General features: G+C 37.2%; 1 protein-coding gene across 2 annotated transcripts in view; it reads right to left on the bottom strand.

Moving 5' to 3' along the window:
* arid1ab (AT-rich interactive domain 1Ab) overlaps window positions 1–18,450 on the bottom strand; it is a 104,881-nt gene that overhangs the window by 84,017 nt on the left and 2,414 nt on the right. Inside the window, exon 4 of one of the 2 annotated variants that reach the window (XM_079590504.1) lies at window positions 12,873–12,941. Coding sequence is in view for 1 of the 2 variants with exons in the window: in XM_079590503.1 (XP_079446629.1) it covers window positions 7,204–8,088 (885 nt within the window). In the remaining variant the exon portion in view is untranslated. Of the gene's footprint in view, window positions 1–7,203; window positions 8,470–12,872; window positions 12,942–18,450 lie in introns of those variants that run through there. The other variant, XM_079590503.1, reaches the window with a different exon arrangement.

The raw sequence follows: 18,450 nt of genomic DNA, 5'->3' as shown, positions 1-18,450 counted from the left end.
TTTATTTTGCGCTGTAACTGGTATTATTAAGGCGGAAGAGAAGATCATGTGCGCTCCTAGAGCTGAGCTGCGCCAAAACTGTATTTATGTTTTTGAATTTTGTAAGAAAATGGACATCATTTGAAATCTGAGACTATGTTTCATATCAATAGTAACAAAGATTATTGTGATTTATTGGATGGGAAGCGCCGCACTACAATGTTCCATTCATTCATCAACTGAAAACAGGATGACTAATCGATTCTTGGGATTTAAGAATCGATATCGGTTCGTAAAAATGAGAATTGATTAAAATCGATATGACCAATGGTTAACTTTAATAAAACTCAGTCAAAATATTATATTTTACCAAATAAAAATACAAACTTAGCACATGTAGAAACTAAGAAATTATTTCTTCTATTAAGATATTTATTTTGTTAAGGAAAAATGACAAATGTTTGAATGTTCTAACTCAGATTTGTGAATGTTCACCTGTTTGGTAAGTGTTTGTCATATGTGCTGACAATAAAGAGTAGTTTAAAACCACAATTAACAATCTGGTTTCTACAACTTTCACTTGAACTTGAAAGAAATAAAGATTTGACATTTATCGTGATAATTATCGCTATCGACTGATATAAAAAAAATATTGTGATAATGTGTTTGCCATATCGCCCAGCCCTACTTTGAATCAGAAATTTTAATGTTTGACAATGGACAGGACAAAAAAAATAATGTGTCAAAATAGATCTGTGCATTAGGCTAAAAGTATGTTTTTCCTGCAATATAAATATTTTGGCAACCGCCCAAAAATGTATCTTTGTCCTACCAAAGATTAATTTTATCAGGTAGCCTAAATGTGACGATACCTGCCGTTCTGCAATACTGGTACCCACTGATAGTCGGCTGCTTTAAAACGCTCCTGTGAGTTTTTTTGTTACTAACTTTTCATATCAGTCTCTCATTGACTTTTTACAGATAAAGTAAATATAAATGTTTATACTGTGTGTGTGTGTGTGTGTGTGTGTGTGTGTGTGTGTGTGTGTGTGTGTGTGTGTGTGTGTGTGTGTGTGTGTGTGTGTGTGTGTGTGTGTGTGTGTGTGTGTGTGTGTGTGTGTGTGTGTGTGGCCGTGTTCATCCGCTATCCCCAAAGACCATTCTTGTCCCAGGAAAAATTTAACTGAACAATATTTGAAGGCAACTTGCTAATGTTTTAATGCATTTACTTATAATCATTAATAGTATTAAAAATACACTAATTTAATTTATTCAATATTTTTTTATCTTAAAGGGATAGTTCACTTTGAAATGAAATTTTGGTATGTTTTAGCTTACCTGAAGTGCATCCAAGATGTAGGTGTCTTTGTCTCAGCAGTAGGGATGCAAATTATCGATTAATTCATTAATCATTAGTTGATTGACCTTATCGATCGATTAACGATTAACTGATAAGCGGCTATTTTCCTGATAATGTAAATTTCTCACGGTATCAATAGTGTCTTTAACATAAAAAGCTAAATATTGCTTATATACTGAATAAAAATGCATGTTATATTGCTCAATTGATGTTTTATTGTAACAGTTGTTTAGGGATGTCAATTTTCACAAATTCCCATGATCGATGGATGAATGTTTCGATGTCATTGATTATTAAATTATCAAATATAATGACTAATAATACAACGCGTCACCAGCGCCACCTCAGATGCGTGCAGAATGTGTGACTGTGGACGTGCTCTGCCTGAACACACTGAACAAGGCAACTAAACCCAATGCATTCACAACCATTTAATTAGTGTTCTCATGTTATGTAATATGTCAGATTATTCTGATAAATTATTCATCGTTATTATTAGTCGTGCATTTCTGCTTGAGCTGCGCGCGCTGAATGAATAGGCTAACGTTAAACTGGAGCACTTATTTTGCTAGTGCGTTATTTAACTCAAAGAAACGCATCCTATATGAGATTCATCAGATATATTCAAAATAAACATAATATTACAAATAATTTCTGCACAAAATGACGTGAATGCACAAGTGAACTTGAACTAAGTTACGTGCCATTCATTCAGAATGATCATGTTGTGGACGCGCTCTTCCTGGAGCAACGCGACACGGCAACTAAACTCAAATCATGCACAATGTTTTATTACAATATTGTTCTCTTTATAATGTTATGTAATATGACAGTCCTGCCAATAGTCATTAGTCATGCAGTGCCGTTTGAGCCGCGCGTGCTGAAGCTTATCACACGCACTACAGCGTTCATTCAAGGGATGCATCCAATATAAGATAAATCAGATATAGATAGGCATACACAAAATAAACACAATATTACAACTTACATTTGCACAAAACAAAAGGCTACGAATGAACACGCAAACTTGGTCATAATGGAGTAAAATGGTCCCAAACAAAACGCGCTCGCTTTGTTTTGCGGTTGAGCAGCACGCACGCGCATGAACCTGCTTAATCGATGATCGAGAAGTTGTATCGATTAAATGTATTATCGACAATTAATCGATCGTCGATTAATCGTTGCCATCCCTACTCCGCAGTAGTTTCAATTTTTATATTTATAGGTCAAACCGTTCTTGTCTGTCAGTCATATAATGCATGTCTCTAATAGCATGCAGAGAAAAGTCCAAATTTAAAAATTCCCCATCGTAAGTGCACATTGATGGCCTAAGACACGAAACAAGCGGTTTGTGTGATAAAACAAACAGTATTTATATCATTTTGATCTCTTTTACACAACCACGTCCATCTGATCTGTTTACTTAGTCTGTGCATGCGCCGTAGAGCGCCGGAAGGCTCCGGAAGTGATCTCTCGCGCGTGTACGTCACTCATTGTTTACACCAGAACCTATGCACAGAACAGAGATTGTAGGTAGGACGGCTAATAGAAATGGTACTAGTTTGCACTTATCCGGGATGTTTAAACCGATGTAAAAAAAATACATTTACGCAACCTCGCGCAAAGACATCCGGGAGACCATTTCCGGAGCATTCCGGCGCTTGCGCAGACTAAGTAAACAGATCACTTGGACGTGGTTGTGTAAAAGAGATAAAAATGTGCTTTACACGCGATTTTAGACGAGATATGTGAACGGCCCCTAATTCATAATAAACGGAGTATCTTTTGGTTTAAAATCATTTTTGTTTTGTTTAAAATTGAGATCACGATTACATAGCATACATCAGACTACACAGAACAACATGTTCTAGTCTTATTAAAAAAAAATAATACTCATTTGAATCATTAATTCAAACACGTTTAAAACTAATGAATTCAGTCTCATTCATAAATACCTGTTTAATTAATGGATGATTCACTGTTTTAATGAATCTCTTGAGTCTTCTTGAATAAATTATTATTTTTATTTTTGCCACCAACTGGAGTAATAATGTAATCAACGCAATCTTTATTTGAAGAGACTCCTTTCACACTTTAGCCATTTTATTGGTTATTGCTTAAAATTGGCAAGAATAAAAGGAAGAAATATTAATTCTTCAAGTATTTGCCCTTTTTTCCGCAAAAAATATTGGAATCGGAAACAAGAATCGATAAGAACCGGATTCGATAAGCATCGGAATCGCTAAAATTTAAACGATACCCAACCCTAGTCAATAGTGCTATATATTTACATACCGTGATGTACACGATATAGCAAAATCTAGTGGTAATATCGTCATAACACCCAGCCCTACCAATAATGGTGAAATTTGACTGGTATTGGCACAGACTACGGAAATTTGGTACGGTGACAACCCTAGTACCATGTTGATAAGATTAGGCCTAATTCCCATGAATCTATTCAGACTGTCCATTTCCATTAATAAATTAGAAACTCTGTCAAGAATCACCAAGTCTCTGAAAAACAGTTATTACATTTATTAATAATGTATCTAATCTGCCATATTGGTGTATATGGTCAAATGAATAAATAGTTAAATTTTAATAAATAAATAAAATTCATGGAACACATACCTTCATATCACACGTAGATTTTACATATTGCTTTTTTGTAAATCTACTTTTCATCAATAGCTTTTCAGTCAACATGGTGAATAAAAAAAATGTATCCTTTAATTAGGGAGGGAAACATGTTACTTTCATTCTTTTTTAGGAGAAGAGAAGTGTCATCTACAGCAAATCTGAATAGTTTTCAGTTTTTGCATTCAAGTAATATTTGCCAAACACAGATATTTATTCCATATTTTATGACTTTAAAAAAAATCGTTCATGCTTCCTCTCAAGGTTTTACTCCTTTTATCTTTGAGATACATTTATCTCTCGCCTACTTAATACTGATTAGTGCGCTTTGACACTCAACTAACTTACAGTTCTGCTATTTGTACACAAAAGTCCCACTTTAATATTAGCACAGATGTATGCACGGCTAGTTTTTTTTTTTAATTACACATAATCACGTTCAAGTTGCCCATTGCATCATTCATGCAAATCTGCAGTCTCAAAACCTTTAACATCGCACAATTTATCTGGCTAGACCACAAATTAGAACTTTAAATACACAAATCTATGCAGAAATGTAGTCATCTTTTTATGCACATCTTTAACTACAGTAGGTCCAAAAAGGTAGGCTACAGGCTACAGCACTACAGAACTCCACAGAAAGCCTATTCAATTTTCAACATATTGAATATTCATTACATAAATATTATAATTTATAAATATATATTAATTTATCAATGTCTTCAGCTACCTACACAAAAGCTGCTGACAAAAGAAATGTTCAAATCTTAAAACTACAGTGTGTACAATCAAACTCAGAAATAAGTTTGTGCATTCATGAGTCACATCAACACTAAATCACCTGTTGTTTATCTAAAGAGAAAGAGAATGTTGCTTCATCCGGCACAAGCGCTGATTAACAGAAAGAATCACCACAAACTCTCATCTGAAAATTAAAACACTCTAGGATGACATACTATTTGTCTTCCCATCAATGTTATGGCATAGTAGACGTACTAAAAATATATATGTTGTAATGGCTGAGGGTCTTAAAACACTTCACTTCCACAGAGAATACACAATCAAGTCTTTAAGCATTATTATCTTATTCAAAAACAAGAATCTCAGAACAGCATAGGCCTAAATGTCTGAGGGTTCAAGAAAGGTGTGAGCCTGAGAAAGACAGAATTTGACAATGAGGACAGCAGTGACACTTGGCTAACACCTACACTGCTTGTATACACACACACATTGAGTCTGAACAAGCATGCTACTTTCAATATTACTGCACCGGGATCAGTGACACACCATATATAGTAGGAGTGCTTCAACCTAATGCATCTAATGAGTTGCAACCTGAAATTTAAATAAGAAACCTGGATGCAAATAAACATCCCTGTAACCTTTTCAAGTTATGATATAATTCTGCATATTACAAATACTTATCTCTAATAATAATACACAGCAAATAAAAATTTTACGACATGCAAAGGAAATGGTATGCATGAAAGTTAACATCAAAATGCATGTCATTTAGAAGAATTGAGTTTCATATCAAAAGAGATTCAGATAGGCCATCAAGATTATTAAATGAACAAAGAATTGAAACATGATGTTACAAATATTCTATTCTCATAAATATACCACAATCTGTTTAGTATCCCATAAAAGCGCCTAAACTAATAAGTTAGAAGCATTCTAAATATCAGAAAACCTGTATGCAGGCAACTTGGATCAAAATGCCAACAGCTCATAATGTAACCTAGTAAATGACATTCATTAAGATAAATATTTTTTATGAAATGTAAATACCTCTGAATATTGGACATTGCAGACCCTGCAAACCAATGTGCTTCACTAAAATGTGCTCTACATTGCACACATTTTAAATCAAAGTTGCAATCATGATATTTAAAAACAAAGCAGATTTGTGCATGACCAGTTTATGAAATACTACATAAATTAAATACCAATCATCAAATTATCCTGGATCAATGCAAAAGTGACTCAAAATGAAAAAAAAAAGTATCTTATTAATCAAGTTGCATACATTTAAAAGTGAAACGCTTTAAAAGGCGCCCATGCACACACACAGTGAGTGTAAGTAGAGCAGCTCTTCGGCTGGGCTCTTTGCTGCATTAGATGCAATTATAAATGGCCAGGCGCAGGAGAAGAGGCAGCCAATCAGATTTGAGCTCGCGTGTCAACCTAAGACCAACTGTCTTCTGCCTTTGACAGAAGGATTTTACCTCCATAATTCAAATCCCAAAGCAAAGCAGCCCGCTGCACTTACTCACATCACTCAGCCTGTTTACACACACGTACGGTCCCAAAAAACGCCTCAAAACACTCCCAAACGCGACGCGTTTCAAATCAAACCAATCATAACTGATAATGTGGCGTTAACGTTCACTTTCACCCCACGAATTGTGATATATTCGGGCTGAAAAAATGTGTAGCATCGGTTTTTAACTAGCAGTTACTCTGATAGTCTGGGGGCTAATAAACGAGCCCGAATATATTAACAGAATAAACCGAACCTACAACTTTAATTCAAAAACGTTCATAGCTTTCCAGACAAAACTATTATCAAATAATGTGAATCTTGGCTTACACGAAGCTAGACTTTTTGCTGCATGCACGCAGCGAGCCCTGCCTCAAAAATTAGCATTACTTCAATTTCAACATGCAAACTCGAGCCACCATCAACCCTGTCCGAGCTCTGGACATCGGTCTCACACAACCAGCCCAAAACGAGTCAACAAGGGACAGAAATACAGTACAATAAAAGCTGCTTACATGGACTGAGTTCGCTGGAAAAACAGAGGCAGCCATTTTAGAGCAGACTGAACTGAAGTTGTGTCCCAAATGTCATACTATACACTATGCGCTTGTATGTAACGTTACTCAACCGTCTATTGTATGAATTTTATACGGTTATTTTGTCATGCATTAGTCAGTACTCATTACACCATCCACCTCCGATAAGATAGGAAAGCTGCGACCGTTAAGTGCATGAGGTGTCCAGCGTTCCCCACTTCATTATTTTCGGTGAAATTAGTGCATCATCCGGGTATTTAAATTGCACTTGTTCTTTTTAGATTTTCAGTGAACACTATTAGCACCGTTTATAATACAAAACGGCATACATAGTGTATACGTACGCGAATTGGGACGCACCTTTGAAGAAACAATAGCACTCTCGAAGCACACAGCTCTAGCCAAGCGAGTTAAGCAAAGTTTACCTGGGTCCTGTTGAGGGTTTGTCCAGTGCTTCCCGGGCTCATTGGAGGAGGGTGATGGCTTCTTTGTTGCCAGGCCGGATGGCCGCCACCGTACTGACTACTGATGTCCCCCGGTCCTTTGGTAGCCCCGTCCTGGCCGCTGTACTCATTGGCCGGGTAGTTTTGGTAGCTCCTCGTGGAGCTGGGAGAAGTCAGGAGCTGGTTCAGCGTTGGGGTGGACGTGGGCTGAGGAGTTCCCATGTTATACCTCTGGTTGTTGTAGGAAGCAGCAACAGCAGCAGCAGTAGTAACGTTAGTTCCTCCTGGCGGTGGTTGCTTGCCTGGCTGCCCCCCGGCCGTCGGCTGCTGGCTGTTTCGCGGGGAATTCATGCCGTAGCCTTGGCCCTGCTGGTACGGAGTCCGGTTTGGGAAGGGGCTGTAGTTGTTGAAGTGGTTCGGGTAGCCGTGTTCGTGCGAATTGGGCGGGTATGAGTCCATCACCGCCGGCCCTGCCATGCCAGGGCTTTGTTGTCCGCCATGTTGATGAAAAGGGGCCCGGTTGTAGTGCTGGTTGTAGCTGTATGGAGGTGGGGGGAAGGCGCCCGTGTGGTGGGGAGCCATGCCGGGGTGGTTGTTTCCTTCGGAATCATTCTGGCTATTGTTATTGTTCACCCTGGACGGGTTCCCGTTGCCGTTCTTCATGTCAGGGTCTCCTCCTCCCCCAGCACCATTTCCCACATCGGCCCCGTCTTGTAGTTCCTTCTGGCCCGGGGATCCGCCGTCGGAGCGCGGCTCCTTGCTTTCCTGCTGCTTATCTCCGAGCACCGACTCGTCTTGCGGCTCCCGCTCCGGCTTTTTAAGTTCGACGGGCGGGCTAGTGTTGAGAGTGGCGACCTGAGCGGCCATGATCTCTCTCTCTCCCTCTCTTTCACCGCGAGTCACTTTGAATATAAATACAACGCTCTTATAAAGACGTGCCCGTGTCCCGTATCATTCCTTCGACTTTCAGACCGAATTCGGTCTTCTCTCCCGAATGCGACTCGAGTATAAAAAGTTTCTTTGAGAATATAAATAAAGGTCCCGGGAATGAATTTAACCGACACAAATGTGTGTGTGAGTGTGTATGTGAAGGGGGGGCCTCTTACAGAACGAGAGCGCGAGAGAGAAACCGATCAAACCAGCACGAGGCTCCGCGAGACACAGCCATTTTACCGAAGCGCGCTGTCACATGCAAAATGCGTCATGGAGCGCTATGCGATGGATCCGGAGCGAGAGGGAGAAGTATGTCATCAGGTAGGCTACTTTCACATAGTTCTGGCTCCAGTTAGTGGAATTAACACAAAAACATGTGAGCTTTGGGTTTTATTATGAAATAATACATAAAATAGAGATTGTATTGTGAGTATTGTATTAAATGAATCTAGAGTTGTTGTTGTTGTTGTTGTTTTTTAATTAGGTGGAGTGCAATGAAAAATGTAAACTCTTTTAAATATTTGTTTTCTTATCATCACGTGAACCCCCCCCCCCCCAAAAAAAAAAAAATTTGTATGGAATATTGCAGTATTGATTATGAATATAATAACTATATATAAATATTTATTTATATTTCTTTAACCAAAATAAATTAGCCTCTCTCTTGCAGCAACATCTCTTCTCTTCTCGGATGACGTGTTTACTGGAACAAGGGCGGGACAATTCCCCATCGACAAATTCAAGCCTGCCCTACATTATTTCTTCTTGTTGTTGTTGTTGTTTTTTTACTTTTCTTTTCTTGAAAAACATACAGAGATGACATGTTTATGACATACAACTTTATATACAGTATACAAAATGTATTAGCAATATGTTCAATGGCATCAGAATACAAATGAGAAAAGAAGTTTACATTATTTATTGTTCAAAAAGACGTTCACTCAGATATACGTCACATTAGTGAAGAAGACTATCTCAACTTCCGTTTCACGGCAATTTAAAAAAAAAAAATGTGCCCATGCAAAACTCAGTGCCACAATGTTAGGGATTCCAGGATGCTATGCAGTTGCCAGTGTGGTTGCTATGCAGTTGCTATGGTGTTGAGTGCTTTGCCGAGGGGTTGCTGGGTGATGGAGCCTTTTCACATTTCCGGGGGTTATCAAAAGCGGAAGTCGTTATAATTGGGTAAACTTCTATAGCGCCGAACAGGAGATGCCAGCAAATCAAATTTTTGCATTTCCATTTGCTCCAATAGCAAAAGAAAAAGAGTTTCCACAACTTTCCAAAAGAGGGGGGAAAAGAAAGATCGATTATGTTGGTTAGAAGAGAGAAAGGTGTCAAATTTGCCATCACTCCCTCGGCCATTGTATTACACCTTCGCAGCAGTGTTAATTCGTTTTTATATTTACTAACAAGGTAATATAACAAAATAAATGTTTTTTTTTTTTATGAAAATAGGAAAAATTTGTGATGTTGATAACAGTAGAAACGCATCATCACAGACGGTGAAAAGGGTCCATTGGGTTCTGGCTCACCTCTATGTATTTCTGATATTATGTTCTGTCAATGTGTATCAGGTTCTACTTATAGTGGCATTTTCACCCATTTAACGTCTGCAAAGTATGATCGCTTAGCACACCTTTTCTCAATCCCGATTTCATTTACGTCCAGAACACAAAATTGTGACTTACGCACCTATCTCTAAAGGGGAAGTGTGTCATTTCGTTGCCACTCCTGTCACCAAACAGAATGTTCGAGAATAATGACTGTTTTCAAACAGGTTTCATGAACTCTCCTCCCATCAGCCATTGGTCAGCCAAAAGGATTATCCTACCCCAAACTCACGCCAGTGAGTCATGTTACTGTGTTGGGTTTGTCCATACCACTGTTATTTTAGTATTATTTATATAATATAGTATTTACTCATATCTTGAATTAGCTTCTGATTTTATTTTTATTTTAGTAATTTTCTTATAATCTTTTGTCATCTTTGTTTCTTTACACATTTATTTAGCTTTATTTTTTTTTTCAGTTTTAGTAATTAAAGTGGGCCTACTTCAGATAAATTAGTATATAAATAACATTTATAACACATATAAGCAACATTTCTCATTTTTATTTGATTTTTAATCATTTTTTCACTTCCTCTATAAGTTAATAACAACATTGTGAGGACCGACAGTGCCACATGGTTTACACTTTTCAGGGAAATAATACACGTCTCACCATATTAAGCTGGAATGGGACAAAGTATTTTAACATAAAACATTTCACACTTAAATGCTTAGATTAGGGGATTGTTCAAATTGTGCTTTGGTGGGCACCGCTAAGAATGGAATAAATACAATTGTACAAAATAATTATACTTTAATAGTTCCATATTTACAATACTATAACATGAAATGTACAACACTACAAAATATAAACAAGTGTTTAGAACCAAGCGTGTTCTTGCATATTTCAGACAGCAAATGAGAGGGTTTATTGCAGCAGCATTATGTTTGATCTGTGCAGAGGACAGCATGAAATTACAGCCTGTGTGCTAATGTGTATGTGCGCATGTGTTCAGAGAAAGAGAGAGAGAGGGATGGAAAGGGAAAGAGGATGGGGGATGGACCGAGAGCAGGAAGTGAAAATGAAAAAAAGTGAAATGCAGTGCAAGCCATTGAGAAAGGGAGAGAAAAAAACTGCGTAGGCCGCAGCAATCAAACCTGGCACACCAAATTCTACAGCGAAACATGTACTTGGTTTGGTAAAGAGATACCAGAGAGCTTAGAGACAGGCAGGGCAAAGTAAATAACCAAATGGAAACAGCCATGCTCTTTCCCCCACTCAAACACTGCTGCTCTCTCCCCACCCCCTCTCATTCTCTCTGCCTGTCTGCCTCTGCCTCTCTCGCTCTCTCTCTCTCCCTCGCTTCTCGCAGCAGCGGCTGGCTCTGTGCTTGCAAAAGCAGCAGAACTTTGCTATCTGGCTGTGGGGGATGGGCAGTGAACACGCTCAGCGCCTTCTCGCTACAATGCAGAACCTGCGCCTGCGAAAGACGCCAGGTAGCCTGACCCATGTCAGTGCTCACAAACAAGTTTTTACTGTTATAAAGTAAAATAGACTCAAAAATATTTTATAAATGCGTTTGTGCGCATGTGTGTGTGTGTGCTCTGTGCGAATGCCGAACGCCGAGTGTGTGTCGAGGAGGAGGGGGGTCAGTCGCTGACTATATCAGCAGAATTGCGAGTGTTGTGCGGGTAGAATGTAGACATGCAGGCAGCAGAGGGGGTTGGGAACTCTCCAGCGTTTTTGCATTTAAAACCAATTTAATGTCTGTTTCGAAGCATTTTCCAGTTACTCTAGCAAATTACTATAACAATAGGTGCTTAAAAGTCAACATGAAATCAAAATTGACCCTATTTGATTTCTTAATGTGTGTCCCTGGTCTTGTGTACAATTCATTGGTGCATGTTATTCACAGGGGGGGGGAGTGTTTTTATTTGTAATCTTTTATCAGAATATATGACTTTCTCTTTTCGCATATGGCACGTGGCTATCGGATAATGTTAACCAATAGGAACATGTTTAATTACGCATTGTTTTAGCATACTTACATGCAGCCAGGTCCGACCCTACACTTTTTCTTGGGGAATATCCTGTTTTGCCCATAAAATATGTTGAATTATTGTAAAATGGCTTGCAAAAGCAATTCTCATTTGTTTTAAGACTTTTTTGTTTGCCTTCATATAAAATTAACTATAATGAAGGAAAAAAAGGTCATTAAAATACAGATAAACCATTTTTGCAGCACATAAAATACACACGTTTACTTGAATGTTTCCATAACCTTTCTGAAAATGAAGTGTACATAATTGTATTGGATTTGCAATTGTAGTGTAGGCTACTTCAAATAGGTGAAAAGTCAAAAGAACACTTAAAAGTTTAAATATCTGCAATCAATATAAATATAAACTACAATACATTTTAATTTAATTGCAGTTAACATTCACTTAAGTGTCTGAAAATATTTTATCCATTTTTGCTCTTAAATATATTATTGTAAAGTATATTATTTAATAAGTATACTTCTTTTTAGCAAGGGAGGGTTAAGCTAAAATCTAGATTTTGATAAAAAATAAAAAAATATTTTTTTTTTAAATGAAGTTCATGGACATGTTTTTTGCCAATGAACAAAAGAATACAAAAAGAATGAACATGATTAGCAGATAGGCAGTTGTAATGGGAAGATTTAAGTTGAATGCTAAGAATCCAGCACAAAGGCCTTTAGATCCAGGGCTCATTGAATGCCATTGACTTTAGGGGCCACTTTTCTTTGAAACATTTGGCTCTGGCTGCAAGTCCTAGGCTTTCAGACTGAGGGACCAGGTTGTATAGCAACAGAAATGCTTGGCCACCAGCTCTCCCCCACTTGAAAAGAATGAATCAGAGATTTTTTCCACCTACATGGATTTCACATTCACTCTCTTAGTCATAGTTGTCAAAGGATAAATGAAGCTTCTGCATAAGTGTCTTTACCTCTAATTTCTGCTGTGAAACCCTTCTAATGAACTCAGATTAAAAGCTTTCTCAAAGTCAGATCACCAGGCCTCTGGCTGTGAGTTCGCCGCATGGGCACCGTGACACAGCCCATCTGTGACAGCCTGTGATCTACGACTGTTTACTCTGTCCCCCTCCACCACCTACCCATGAGTCTGAGCGTGATGCATCACCTGTGGTCCGCTGCCGAGGGCTCTCCCCGGTCTCCGCGATGACGAGCCTGGAACCCATCCAAGAGGAACCTGGGCCAAAAATACACTGTATTTGCAAGATTTACACCGTTACTTAAATATTAAGCACACACACTCACTGGAATAGTAAGTGGAAGCTATTTATCACAACAACCTGTTGATAAGCTGTGATCATCCACTGATTAGAGTTAAGAGAAGGTCTGTTAGCTTAAAATTTATATTTTTCACCTTACATAAATTGTAAGCCAGCATCTTTTACTACAAAGATAATCACATGTAAAAATTAATTACACTTTGGGCTAAAGTATAAGACATTTATGTCAAACCTAAAATGTGTGCACAATGAAATATGAAATCAAGTGGCACAAATGCTGCTAGTGCTTTTCCCAGAACTAACTTCACAATTTTGGGTCACATTTAGTCCCCCTGTTATGAAAATCAAGTTTTTAAAGTTGTTTATATATATCTATGTGGTGTTTTTAATATGCTTGAAGGCAAACCATGTGTAAATTCATAAGTCAACACCATTGCTGAGAATTATTGTAGAGTCAAGCTATTTTAAGGCATGAAGAATTTTTTCAATGAAAAAACAATTAAATATGTCATTTTGGATGATCAAAGATGAGTTTAATGGATACAATTATTGACTACAGGACTTAAAAGGTGATTTTTATGGGATGTATGAAGTCAGTTCTCATCAATTTCACACACGTGTCCTATAGTAAACTATACTTAAATGTCATTAATGAACTTGTAATGTCATGTATTATGTTAACTTTAAATGTAATATTGAATAATAAAATACAGTAAAAATCATAATCAAGTACTGTATGTGCTTTAGTATGTTAGTCAATGCATCAAAATAAGTAATTCTTTAAAGCACAACAAAATATGATTAAAACAATGATTTAAAATGTACTGTAAATTATATATTGAACTTTAAATTATTACAAAGTGCACTTTTTAAAAGTGTACTTAATTGTGTTAAACACGCTGAAAAAGTGAACGTGCGGTTGTTGCTGAGGTATTTCTATGATCTACTTTTGTTGTTACCTAATTCAATCAGGTTTATGTAATATAAAACAAGGGAACGCTGTTTTAACCTAATTGAGTTACATTGACCCAATATACAATTTCCAATAAAGCTCATAGACACATTCGACAAATGCACCAGACCTATAGAGGGTAGTCATGAATCATTTAAGAACATCTGTTGAAGGACAAAGAAGAAGAAAATGTTATTTGGCTGCTCCTTGCTAATTGGTGAATTTTGCTTCAATGAGAAATTGTGATTTAAGGTTATTATACACATTATGTTGCATCAAAGTGAAAATCACAATTGGCATTTTAAAACAAATATACACTCAAAAAGTTATTTTTGCCTCTTTAGTTTAATTAAAATGAGCTAAAGTAACACAATTTAACATTTTGTCACAACTTAAATTAATTGTGTTCAATCCAATACAATCTTAATTTATTTAAAAGTGAAGTTGACTCAATTCATTTGTATTAAAACTACATGAATAACGCTAATTGGGCTGCGTTTCCCAAAAGCATCGTAAACCTAAGTAGATCGTAGAACCGTTGCCACATACGATCAGCTTAGCTCACGATGCTTTTGAGAAAGACAGCCCATGGGCAGTGGATCTGTAGTTCCCAGCATGCTATGCAAGGGACTGCATTAGGAGAGTAAATTTAGGGATTAAGTGTTATTTTATGCATTTTTCAGTAAAGGAAAATATGTTGGTAGTTCGTTAATGTTTAATGTTCAGTTATGTTGGACATTTAGATTAGATTCTGATATTGAATTTTGTGGTTGGCATTGTGCTGAAGAGAAGTGCCTGTGCTGCTGTGGGCACTCAGTGTTCTGCTAACGCCAGTGTTGACACCAGTTTTTTTTAAGAATTCATTATATACATTGTTTAATAATGAACAACTCAACCTGATTGAAAATTAAGCCTCTGTAAATTAATTTAAAAAAATAAGTTAAATCAACATTTAAAAATTATTTAGTTTGACTAATTAATTTTAACTAAATTATGTTGACCAAACTAAACGGATTTATTTTGAATGAACTAAATTAAATTGTGTGTAAAATTAAGTAAGGGTAATTAATTTTTGTGAGTATTTACATCAAGGGCTTTGGACTTTCATCATATAAAACAAAAAGGTGATATCTACTGAAAGTTATGCTTCAGTAAAACCTTGTTTTATTTTTAAGTTGGTTCAGTCAGTTATAATTTGGTAACATTTGGTTTCATTGACATTAGTTATTAGTTAAAGGGATTCTTCACCTCTGTAAAGATGAATGTGTATTTAAAATGGGTCATTTATGTAGTAGAAATGTTAAATTATTTTTGAATTTGGAGCCTTCTAGACTGAGAAAAGCCAGAAAATGTATTTGTGGCCCATGTGGATGAAAGACAACAACTCCCAGAATGCACTTGCTTGGCTGCCCTATGAGGCCACTCCCAAGCCACGCCTACCGGTAAGAAAGCGCAGTTAAACAACAAGGCTAGGCTACTAGAGAGTCTCCGTGACAAGTCTGCCTGGGATTTTGAGATCGCCAAACATGTCTGGGATTTGGCTTTTGCGTTCTACAGTCACCATTCATTATGTTTACTGTGGCGAGCAGGACAAGGCTGAGGGCCGCGGGAGAACGACGCGAGGCCGGTGGCGTGATTACTGATGAGCGATACTTGTGAGACGCACTGGTCTCGTATCTCTCACGGAGGAGCGGGAATTTTCTTAGCAATGTTAAAACGCACATTAACCCATCACTTGTTTAGCGTTCATGTAAACACTACATTCAGATTCACCAATTGGAATGAATTCAGTTTGATTGAAACAAAAGGTGTGCATGTAAACAATGAATGGCGACTGCAGAAAGCAAAAGCCGAATCCCGGACATTTTGGACGATCTCAACAGCCAGACATGTCCGGGAAAAAGAGGATGGTAACCCCTACTACTCAGCTTTCTCCACAGAATAAGAACCTGTTAGCTTAGCTTCCAAAAAAAGATGGCTGACACTATTTGTACATTCTGTGAGTGAGATCCCACCCTCTATGGGCGGGTTGAAAACATGCAGAACTAGCTACTACTACTGGCTGTAGTCTCTAGCCTCTGGCCAAAAAAACCTCTGAGGATTTTTTACATATTGTAGCTTTAAGTCTACCAACCCAGAAAACGTGAAAAGTGACAACCCAGTAACTTTCTTTTGGTAAGCCTTTCTATGCAAGCATGTCAAAAAATAAATCGATCAGATTTCACTCCCCTTCTTAAGTAGGAAGAGGATATTATAATATTACCGCCCCTTAATCTGCACTTTTCCACCCACTGCACCGCTATTTGGTTTTCGCAAGCAACAACAGTAGTATAACCAGTTCTAACGCAATGACAACAGTTGGAGAAAAGCATTCAAACTGCTCTGTCGTTGCTGCACAGACGAGCACAGAACACTATTTGACCGAAAAATGTCACAGCTGTCTTATAAAGACCTCATGGACCTGTCAACTAGTGTAAAAGTTAAACATGATGACAGTACATGCAAATCAATGTAACTCCACAACAACTACATACACTAGCACTTGTAATACACAAGTATCCACTAACTATTCAGAAACATGCATCTTCCTCTTCGTCTCTTCGTACGGCTGCAGTCTTCTACTGGTGATTTCTGAGATTTTGGATGAGTGAGATTCACGATTTCGCGTGTTTTGTTATTGCTGAAGTATCCGAAACTCGTGTAAAGCATCTGCCCTCTTCTGAACGAAAGCGGGGAGCAGCAGCTCATTTGCATTTAAAGGGAAACAGGGGTTTTTGCTCACACCCAAAAAGGGGCATTTTGACAAGCTATTTTGGGGGGTATTTTGGGCTGAAATTTCACAGACACATTCTGGGGACACCACAGATTTATATTACATCTTGTGAAAAGGGTCATAATATGTGACCTTTAACTTAAAAAGTGTCCTTGTGGGTTTTTTTTTTTTTTTAAGTTTGAACAGTATTTACTGTTTTATCATTTCAAACCTAAGAGGCATCTTTTTGTAAAATGTTTTCTTAAAAAATTCTATTTTGAAAATAAAATGACACATCATTTGTTGTTTAATGCAATGACATAATATTTATACATGTTTAAGTCCAAACAGTTTTTATGCCACCACTGTTATTAGAGTCACAGTCTAATAAAAGGGAATCAAAAAGGCCAAGAGATAACCAACAGTTTTCAGCTTAAAACACCAATGACTTTTTTTAAAGAATTTAATGTAAACATGCGTGTTCTGTATTATAGTAAAAATTCATTTAGTCAAGTGGTTCTTTAGAGCAGCAAGATGTCACCAAAGGTCGCATTTGATCAAATCTCTCACTTTTAAGCTTTTCAAAAGACAACGGATCACTCTTTTTCTTATATGATGCTCAAAACCACTTGTTGCTGGCACTTTATAAACCACATTGTGTTTATAGGGCTCTGAGGTGAAAGCCACAGGTTTTGATCCTAAACCAAAAGCATCTGAGGCTATAGCTTTGTCTTCATAGTGTGACTTAACCACAAAGCTTTGCATGTTTTCTACGTTTGCAGTTTTCCTCAAACCGTACACTGTCAAAGTTCACAGAAAGGGTTTTTAACCACAATTGAGTTTTTCTGGTCTGCAATAAAAAAAGAAAAAAAAGATTTAACTAAGAGTAGATAACGCCAGTGTACTGTAAATTAATCATTATTTATGACCCAGTCAAAAGACAGTAAAACTGTCAGGCATGAGAAAAAGAGTCCTCATGACAGGTACCTTTTTTCCCCCATTGTCTGTAAACCCCGTGGAATCCAGTCTAGGAATGGAGCCATTGGACTGTCAAGACAACTCAATCTAGAGTGGAATTTTTTTAACAAAATGTGGAGTCAAGTTTGGCATAAAAACACACACACTGAGTTCACAATTTTGCTTGTGCACGTTAAGCAACACATCCTGAGTGTGAACACTATTCTCAGAGTGAACAAAATCCCATACAAACAGCAGCGTGGCGGCTGCTTGAGCTCCGTCCAGTGGATTGTTGGGTAGCAGTAAAACACATCATCTGGAGTGTGCAGAGGAAGGAAGTGGCACTTTGAGAAGGGCAATTGAATTTTAGCTCATTCCCACACTAAAATATATATATATATACTTTGGACCAAATACTAATAAATAGCCTACTCTAAATTGATACATTTAGTTTTTCTCTAAATATTTATAATATGGAAAAATGGTTCAAACCATTTCATTTAATATACTTTAATTTAATATTAATAAAAAAAGATTTATTTTCCTAAAGGCAAAAAGATTATTTACTATTAAGGACATAAACTTAATTAATAATTCAATATACTTAATTCATTCTTTAGATATAAGACAAAATATTACTTAATGTAGGTCAATACAATAGTTCTATGGCTTTTTATATGGCCTTAATTAAGTCTTTTTAAAATATGCATCATATTTTATGTTTCTGTTCATAAAAATTAAAGGGTTAGTTCACAAAAATGAAAATGATGTCATTAATGACTCACCCTCATGTCGTTCTAAGCCC

This window comes from Phoxinus phoxinus (assembly GCF_949152265.1).
Source record: "Phoxinus phoxinus genome assembly, chromosome: 19".
NCBI lineage: Eukaryota > Metazoa > Chordata > Actinopteri > Cypriniformes > Leuciscidae > Phoxinus > Phoxinus phoxinus.
This window is presented reverse-complemented; position numbering and strand designations above follow the sequence as displayed.